Source organism: Enhydra lutris, unplaced genomic scaffold, assembly GCF_002288905.1.
Source record: "Enhydra lutris kenyoni isolate GAN:26980312 unplaced genomic scaffold, ASM228890v2 scaffoldscaffold24, whole genome shotgun sequence".
NCBI lineage: Eukaryota > Metazoa > Chordata > Mammalia > Carnivora > Mustelidae > Enhydra > Enhydra lutris.
Window position 1 is genome coordinate 18,345,430 of NW_019154108.1, and position 9,891 is coordinate 18,355,320.

A 9,891-nucleotide genomic window follows, 5' to 3' on the forward strand; every position below is an offset into this window, starting at 1 on the left:
TTTATCCGCTGCCCGGGCCGCCCCCGGCACCTTGATTGGCTCCCAGCGGCCGGGAGCCGGGGCGGATCGACTGATGCGCGCCCGGGCCCCGCTGCCATTGGGCGACCGGTGGAGCCGGCGCCGTCGGGGTGGGGACTCGAGGGCCGGGAAAGAAAGAAAGGGAAAGGGCCGTGGGGGGGAGGGGGCTTGCGGGGGGAGGGGAGCGGAGGAAGGGCAGGCGGGCGGCGAGCGGACAGGCGAGTTCCTGCCAGGAAGGACCCCGCCTGCCCCGGCTGCCGCTAGCCCTGGCGCGCCCACCGCGGGCCCGGGGCCGACCCCACAGGCCCCACCCCCGGGCCCGAGCGAGGCGCCCCGCACACCGCCCGGCCTCCGCCCCTGCCGCCTTCAGGTTGGATAGTTTTGCAGGAGAGGCCTGTCTTTTTCGAGGTCCTACCGCAGGCCCCAAGGCTCCCTAAGGACGTTCTGATCCCCGGGAACGTCGTTTTGCCTTTTGTTGTTAGAGAACCTGCAGCCCTCCTCGGCGCTGGCGTCTAGTTTGAGGCGCGGTGCGGGAGCGGGGGCCGCGGCCGGGGCGGTGGTGGGGCACCGAGGGGGCGGCCCGAGGAGGGCCTGCGGGAGCGGGGCCTGCAGCGCGCCCTCCCGCCCGCCTGCCCTCGCCGTGGGGCTGGGGAAGGCACAGCAGTGTGCGTTCTCCCTTCAGACCTCCACACGCTGTGCTTAGGTCCTGCCCTGGAGAGGATCCGGGCGGGCACAGGAACGGTCAGGGGACCGGTCAGATTCTGCCTCGGACACTCCGAGACTAGTCTCTCAGCGACTCTCTGGGCCCAGGTTTCCTCATCTGCAAATAAAGCCCTTGGAGAGAGGACCTTTAGAGTCGCCCACCAGATCTGAAATTCTGGGTGCGAACTGTTCCCCAAAGACAGCTGAAAGAAAAGTGAGGTCTTCGCGTGCCCGCCCCCCCCCCGCCCCCCGCCTCGGAAGCCCAGGGTACGTCCAAATTTTAGAATGTTTGAAAGGAATGCTTTGGTTTCCTTTTCAAGGAACTTATCGCGCCTTCTTTTTAATCTGGAAAATTCGAATCGGTACACCTTCCTCCTGTCAGCCTTGCTATGATGGTTGAGAAAATATATCTGTGAACACAATCTTGAAATACATGCTTGTCAACAGATATATAATTGTATAGTATAGAGAGAGACACACACAACGCCCGCACACCTACCATATTTTCATTGTTACCAGTGCCCTTGCTTGAGTATTTTTTCTTGCCTGAAATCCCCCTGATGGTCTCTAGTCTTTATCGCATCTTTCAGGAGCCCCAGGTTTGAGACTTGGAGAATTTTCTGTTTGAAGACCAAGAAGCAGGCTTCTTTGCCTTTGGAAGAGGAAGGGAAGAAGTTTGTTCTTGTGGTTATTTTTCATACCACAGTTATGGAAAAGAAATGTTACCACACACACATAACTTGGCTTCTCTGGTCACCATCCTTCCAGAGTGTCTGACACTGTAGTGCTTTCAAGTGACAGATGCAAATTTCACCTCAAAGGGGATTTTGGTATATTTCAGGCAGGTGACATTCTGCACTGGGTAGAGTTCCTTGCAAACCCTTAAGAGGGTCCATCTTGAGTTTGAGTGCTGTATGTTGAAGTATTACAATATGTTTAAAGGCTGGGGTTCATGTCAGACAAACACCCGTTCAAATCCGGGCTTCACGTCTCACCAGCTTTGTGTTAGTTTTCTCATCCATGTGAAACCACAGTTTTCTTGCCCACATAATAGAGATAACTGTTAACTGTTGTAACTGTATTTTAAGGATTCCTTCTGATAAGCACATACACTAGATGCATATGGTAAACTTGGAAAACTGTAATTATAATTATTATAGGTCAAGGTAATCCAAAGAGATTGGATTCTTTCTTTCCCAGTAACAACCCATGAAGTACGACATTCTGACTCAGTCCTGAGTTGAGGGGAAGTGGGGGAGAGGAAAGGTAATGTTTTTATTTTAAAAGATGGTAGTTTTCAGTTGCCCAACTGCCTCAGCCAAAACTAGAGCCTTCTACTGAACTCTTCACCGCCAGATTCTGAGATGCAGGTGGCAAGCATAATAGAAAGCGGGATAGCAAGAAGTAAATGCAATTTTTAAAACTTATGGGATTATATTTTGCTGTGTGGTCTCACTTGCTAGGGATCTTCACTGCCTTGAACAACTGATCCATCTTTCTATCTCCCAGTAGTGTCCAGAGTGAGTGTTCAATAGGTGATGTTTGTTGATCACACAGAAATGACAGCGGCACCATCAAGAAAACATGTGCTTTGAGCTGCTTTTCCGAGAATGCAAATGGATTTGCTTTGATCCATTCATGTGACCAGAGGCATACATGGTGAGGGTTAGAAACATAATACATGACCACTGAGTCTTTCAGGAAGGAACAAGTGGCCTTGTCCTTGGTCGGCCCCCTACTTACTAAAACCAGCCCAGTTAGGGCCCAAATGAGTCTGGGGGCCGATCAGGGAAGCTTTAAAGAGTATGAGGGGAAGAAAAAGCAGAAGAAGCTAACTGGTTCGCTCCCAGAAACCCAGACTGTACTTTTAGAGAAGTTAAAAGGAGGACTGCCTGTGCCATTCAGTTTGACTTTGCTGTGTCTGCTGGCCTTTGTCCTCTTCCCCCTTCCCTAAATTGCCACTCGCCCCCATTTTCCACCCTCGCCATAAAAGAGCATTAGCATGCTTGAACCGGTGAACTGTTCCATCTCTTGGTACACCGAGTATCAGAGCTGATGGGGGGGGGGTTCCGTTACATGTGCTTTGAAGTCAGGTTTTTCTCTCTTAGAATAAGGTAGCTATGTCCAACAGGTGAGTGGAGTGGGAAAGCAGTATTACAGGTAAACATTTTTTGCTCCGAATCTACAGGAAGAGCTAGGGACTAAGAGCTCCCCTTCTGTGTTGTCCTGCTACCTATAATAAAGGCCTTGTCTTGGGTGGGCTTTGTCTGTGAGCTCTTCTCTCAGTTTCTCTCTCTCTCTCCTAAAGGACCGATTCCCACTTGCCAGTTGTAAAGCTCTTAAAGATTTTTATTTATTTATTTATTGGAGAGTGAGAGAGAGCACCAAAGCCAGCAGAGCAGCAGGCAAATGGAGAAGGAGAAGCAGGCTCCCCACTGAGCAGAGAGCACAGGACCCTAGGATCACAACCTGAGCCAAAGGCAGATGATTAACCAACCCATCCACCCAGGAACCCTGTAAAGTTCTTAATCTAGTGGTCTGGAAGTGCCTTCCTAGGGCCTGTGTGGTTGTCTTGCACTCATCATAGACGGGATTGGGGGTAGGGCTCAAACATAATCAAACCTTCAACCCTAACAGGCAGTTTGGGAAGTGGAGTTTTCCTTATATTTGAATGATTTCAATAAGCATTCAACAAAACTCTTAGCTCAGGCTCAAAAAACAGAGGTGAGACCCAAACTTGAGTAACACCCTGGAAACCCAACCCAGAATTGTAAACTATACTTTTTTTTTTTTTAAATAAAACCACACCAGTTCTTTCCCAAAGAATAGACCATAGTATAATCTTAAAACAAAATGAGAAGAAAACAAAAAGAACAAAACAAACAGCCTTGGAAGTTGATATCGTGACTCTTAAACCAAATTCTGGAGAGAAGCTACCATTGGCCAAGCTTTCCAATTTCACTCTCCATAAATAAGGAAGGAAAGACCAGGTTTTCCTTCAATTCAGTACCGAACACTGAACACAGAAGAATTGCTCTTTATATCCTTCCTGGTTGTCTGATAGTCTCCTATCCAAGTACTAACCAGGCCCGACCTGGCCGAGCTTCCCAGATTCCTCGAGATGGGGTGTGTGTCCAGGATGGTATGGCCCCAGACTGATTGTTTGATATTCTTAAACTCAGGTTAGGAAACTGAGAAGCTCACGTCTCAGCTATCTGTTCTTTAGCCTAATTTGAGGTTTGTTGAAGGCCCCTTGAAATCACTCGGATATAGGGAACACTCCATTTCCCAAAGTGTGTGTTACCATGGAATTTTCGTTGGGCTTGAGCCCTACTCCTAATCTTCACTCCAATAGGAACCTGAGGAGTTAAGTCCATCTTCGCTAACACCGTGGGGAAATAAGTCCTACTGAGAAAATTAAAGCCGTGCACTTCTGGAACTAATCTGCACATCCTTCTGAAAGATGAGAAGGCCAAGGCACCCATAACCTGCAGTAGCTTGCTGAAGTCACCCTAGGGCAGTACTTCACAGCCAAGTGCACTTCCCAGGTGCAACTCCCTTGGGAGCCTTTTCTGTTTTCCTTCCTCCAGTCTGCTGTGGGTGCTCTCCTGGGCCCCCACCGCCACACCCGTGCAATCCCTCTCCTTCCCATGGAGCAAAGCGCTCCCTGAGGGGGCCAGCCAGTCTACCTCCAAATCCTACAGGGTGGCTTGTCCAGTGTCTCCCACAGAGTGGACATTCTATATACTCTTTGCGAACAACAAAGGGCGGGGGATACTTTATGTCAGGTTCTCTTTAAAGGAATCTTTGGAGAACATTTTGCCTATTTAACCATCTGTCCCCAGTTTCATTATTTCATGAATCTGGGATTTTCCTAGATAAATCTTGTTCCTTATTCTCAATATATGTATGGATCTCTCTTCTCCAGATTGATTGGAACATTAGTGAAGCTTATTTTTAAAAGCTTAGGGAAACAAACTGAGGGTTGGGGAGGGGAGGGAGAGGGTGGTGGGTTACGGACACTGGGGACGGTATGTGCTATGGTGAGTGCTGTGAAGAGTGTAAACCCGGGGAGATTCACAGACCTGCACCCCTGGGGCTAATAATACATTATACGTTAATAAATAAATAAATAAACAAATAAAAGCTTAGGAAATTTAGCATCGTGGTTAAAAATAATAATAATAAAGAAAATTTGCTTGGACCAGAATGTGTCCTTCAGTCAGTTCTTTTCCCAGAGATAGCCCCCACGGGTTCCCCAGTCCTGCCTTCTACCCTCTGTCCCATTCGTTGATTTGAAACCCTGTTTGCTTCCTTTCCTCATGCCAGATTTTAATGGGAAACAACCCTGGGATATGTTCTCGGGATGCTTGCGTGGGCAATACTTAGACTTAGTTCCTTATTTTTCCTGACGTCCTATCCCCTCCCCCAACTTCTTTTATACCAGTTCTGGGAGACTTGTTTACCACGTTGGAGAGCCGGAGGCTTGGCTGGGGCGGCGTGATCCTAGCGCCCTCTGGTGTAATTTTGTGAAGAATAGCCCCAAAGCTTAAGAGTGGCAATCCGCCCCCACCAACTGGCCTGCAAGGAGAAGGCCTCTGTGTTATTATCTCCAATATAGTAAATTAATGACAAGCAAGTTTACTACCTACACTGACATCTAAGAGATACTGTGTTGGGAGTATGAACTGATTACCAGTGGTTTATTATTATAAAATTAGTTTTCAAATAACTGGGAAAGAGCCGCTTAAGAATGTTTGGTGCTCTTTCCTCATTGCCCACCAGTGCGTACAAGAGGTAAAGAAAAAAGGATATCTGCCATGAAGAGTAACTGAAGAGTCTAGAACCCAAGAGTTAAAGGGGGAATGGCAAGGATCAGAAAACGTGGTTCCAAACAAGTCTTATCCTCAGCCCTCCCTCGGATCTGAGCCCAGAAATTTAAGACCCAGCCAGAAGCTGAGAGTCTACCAGACTCTCACTCCCAGGGGAGGCCAGGGTGGGGGTACTGGGTGGTAGACAGAAATCTGACATAGACATGCCCTTTAGGGGACATCTGGAGTACTTATAGGGTGCCACTCATTCCGGCTGGGCCTTCTGGGTGAACATTTTTTCTTCCTTCCTTTCTCCCTTTTCTCCTTTTCTCTTTTTCTCAAAAAATTTCAGTTTGAGGATCACTTCCTTCACCATTGCTATTAGCAAAGTCACTGTAGCCCAGAGGACATTGAGCCACTGGCGTGAGTCAGACACACCTGTATTTGAATTCCTGTCTTGCTTTGTACCGGCTCTAAGATGTGGGTAAGTCAACCTTCTGAGTCTCGGTTTTCTGGAAGTTCCTTATAGAAACACTTTTGAGGATTAACAAGCAATAACAGAGTAAACAATTTAGAAATAGTTTGGTGGATTTTGTTATCCCAGGAACGAGGAAGAGAGTGGGCCCATTACTAAGGACATGACTCAGGCTTTAGGACTGTTGGTGTTTCCCGAAGGTTTGCAGAACCCTGCACCTGTCTTGAAAAACATTTAGAAGAAACAGGGGTAGGTGGAGATTCTGGAAGCAAATAAGCCTTTATTAAGCATCATCTATGCTACATATCCGGTGCATGTACAGGAAAGTTTGTCACTTGGATCTGGAGAAGTCCTTACCCTTTAGGAGTCTTTAGGTGGTGAGAAAAACCTCCCCAAAAGAGATTATTTCAGAGATAGTACAAAGCACAATGTATCAGCTATATGAACAGCTTAATAAAGTGGATTTCATATAAGCACCTAAGAGTTCCAGAACAAAGGAGTCAGTAAGAGTTCTTGGAGAGGGCCTCCTGGAGGGTACTTAGTGGGGTGAGGGTGAGGTTGGGTTTTATGTTGAGTACCAAACAACATGGTAAACATGTGATTGTCCGATGGCTTTCTGTGAGATGCAAGGGAGTGAAATTTGCAAAGACCCAAGGGTACAATTGAGGAAATAACATGTGCAAAGGCGGTGATAGGGAAATAAGTAAGCTTTGACTGGAACAGGAGTAATAAAATAGGAATCGAAGAAGTACTAAGCCTTTGAATTCTATATTTGAATTCTGCACATTTGAAGTGTTACTAAATTAAAACATTGATAAAGTCTCATTTTATTAATTCGGATTTGAAATGAAGGCAATCCTTAGAAGTGGGAGGGGGGATATAAAGCATACTTTCAACCAGTATAAATTAATTCTAAACTCTGTTTATATTACTTCCACGTGATGGTGCCACTTTGGTGAGCAAATTGAAGTACCCGCTTTTCTTTATCGGGATGAGACTTCAATGATTCCAGTTTTGAATTGTGAGAAATCATTGTAGTCTCAGGTGAAAGGCAGTCACTTGTCCCTGGAGAAGTAGCTGGTGAAGGCATGACTCTGCTCTCCTTCCTTTGAAAGCCTCCCTTCTATCTCATCTGCTGTCCCCCACCTCCAACCCCTGGCTTCTCTTGCACATTCACCTACTCCTCTGGTGCTCTCCCCACCACCCCACCAATCCCATCAGTGTCCCTTTCTCAGGCCCCTCTCTCCTCATCTCCTCAGCAATTAGACATTCAAGGGCAGCAGATGTGCCAGCAGATGGAGACCAGCTGTGCTCCTTCATGGCCATTACCTTCACTCAGTACCAAAAAGTGTCCGGTGCACATGACTGAGAGAACCTGCGTGGAGGAAGATGGGTGGACAATGTGCCGAGCATCCTAGGCTGTCTCAGGAAGAGCTTTCTGAAAGGAGAAGAGCCTGGTCATCGCTTTCTGACTGCTCTACTTCCTGCAGTAATTTGTAGAGGGGTCCTACAGTGCCCTTGTGATATGGAGCTTCTTTGGATCCCATCAGCTTCAAGCTGGGATGGTAACAACGATGCCAAAGGGAAGAGATGCCATAGATTCCCAGCAGACACAAAGCATTGATCATCACATGCCAACAGAAGAAGGTGGTGATAAACATGATGTCACTGATGTCATCATCCTGCCATGGGTAGCCAGTGACTGGCTTGTACAGAATAAAACCTGCCTGTATCAGCCAGGAACCCATCATCAGAAACAGAAAAGTCTCAATCAGCAGGAGGTGAAATGTGTCAGGAGTCCACAGCTCTGCAGTCAACACCAGCATCAACAGGAACACCAGCAAGATGAGCAGACAATGTATCTGAAGCTCTATCCCCGTTGAGTCCTGGACATGTGACGTCAAGAGCAGCAGGAACACGTAGAAGGTCAGGGCCAGGGAACCTTTTTCTAGAAGCACACACCTCTGAGGTAGCAAGTTCTTGCTCATGACATCTACACAGCCGTTGAGGGTGAGGAGGATGAACATGGTGAGATGCTGCCACTCTTTGGGGTACATAAATGTTGGTGGCAACAGTCTGTTCATCAGTATCAACCCTCCTTTAATGCAACGGATCTCATAAGCTATCAAGATGGAGCCAATCACCATCTTCAGCACACCTCCGTGGCATATCTTCCATAGCTTGGCCCATCTTCCCTTCTTCCTAGGATGGCATGAAGGGTCCAGCAGAGAGTCTTTGAATATCACAGCTTTGGAGACTACTATTGCCTGATACAGTCCATATAAGATTAGAAATAGTCCTGGGTACACATGACCAATAAAGGTTCCCATTGTACGTTGGCTACAGATCTGCCTAACAAAGGAGAGAAGAGCAAAATTTGCGCAAGTCCACACCTTCTGGGGCCACTTCAAGTTCTGGCCTTTGAAAAGAATTGCCTTCCACCATCTTTTATCATCTCACCCCACCCACTGCTCCCCCACAGAGGAAATGTTTCTTGACACAAGCCTACGCCTTTGGTGGTGTAAAACCTCATTGTTCCATTCCATTCTGGTACATTGGGAACCGACTGACTTCTGCCAAAGAAGGAAGCTTGTGAATGTGCTTTTAGAGGCTCCTCTCTGTGGCCCTTGAGAAGGGTCCACACCTGTGCACACCTGTCCCTTTCTCCCATGGCTTCCTGCCTGTGTGCTGCCCAGCACTCAAATGAAGAGAAAGGGGCATGGGATAGGGGTAAGAGTTGCTGTGGTATCCCAAGGTAGCCTGGCCATTCAGACATAACTTTGGTCCAGTTCTAGGGTTTTCTTTCTGAACACCTACATTTATAAACACTGGGATATGTGACCATATATTACACACCTAGCACTAATCTGGCTTTTCTTTTACAGACACATTCTGAAGATCCCCAAGAAATCTCCCTTCACCTCCTCCTCTGACTTCTTCACATCTCCATCTGTGCCCCTACCCCCGCATCAGCATCTCTACTGGCCAATAAATGGATCTGAAAAGCTATCTTTTGATCATTGATTTTCAGGGACTGTGGTGGGTTAGTAGTGGGTCAGCTTCACCGAGCTTAAGCTGTATTTCCTGGAATGCCCTTCCTTCTATGGTTCCAGGTTGGGTTGGCTACAGGAGAGATTTATATGAGCATGTGAAGGCAGAACTGAAGGAGCAACCCAAGCACACCCTGAAGGTGTAGGGTGCCAGGTGCCCCTGCAGCTCCTGCATTCTGTTCCTGATCTGTTGTCTCGTCTCCTTGGCATGGGTAGCAACCAAGCCCATAGCTCCCTTCGCTTCTCTTAGAGTCCGGGCACCAGCTTTTTCGGAGGGTCACTTGCCAATGAAGTATGAGGTGGCGAGAGGCAGACACAGGCTCCACTTTGTTCTCATAGGTTTCGGTCTGTCCTTGCTCTTCCCTAACTTGCTGTGGGATTCTTCCATGACTGCTGCCATGTTGAAATGACCTCCGGCCTCATTTCATAGCAGCCTTCCCTAGACTTCTCCACTACAAATCTGTAAGGTCTAGTGGCCATAAGAAATTCATATTTCATATCACTTTGCTCCCAGGATTCATCCCTAACTCGTACAAGGGATTAAGGTCAAATCCTTAAAATGCAGACACTGTTGAGTGAGTGACACTTCTGAGTTGGTGTTGGCCATTTTATTTTAATGTGACTTAGCCCATCAGCTTCATTTATCTGTTACTCCACTCGTCTCTAATGCACCTCAGAAGACAGAGTCCTAGGTATTGGGTAATAGGAAGCTGAGTATAAAGCAGAGAGGATGGAAAGAAAGTAATGAAAATAGAGCAGAGAGGATGGTGGAGGAAAAAGGTAGAGGGAATGTGAGGCATGCCCTGGACCCACACATGGATTTGGGTTTATTGCG

The 9,891-nt window shown here is 47.5% G+C and overlaps 1 protein-coding gene across 1 annotated transcript; it reads right to left on the minus strand.

The window, feature by feature from the left end:
* Positions 1-7,430: 7,430 nt before the first annotated feature.
* LOC111150785 (transmembrane epididymal protein 1) lies at positions 7,431-8,336 on the minus strand. The gene has a single exon (XM_022508384.1). The coding sequence runs from the start codon at positions 8,334-8,336 to the stop codon at positions 7,431-7,433; it is 906 nt and encodes a 301-aa protein (XP_022364092.1).
* Between the last annotated feature and the right edge of the window lie 1,555 nt (positions 8,337-9,891).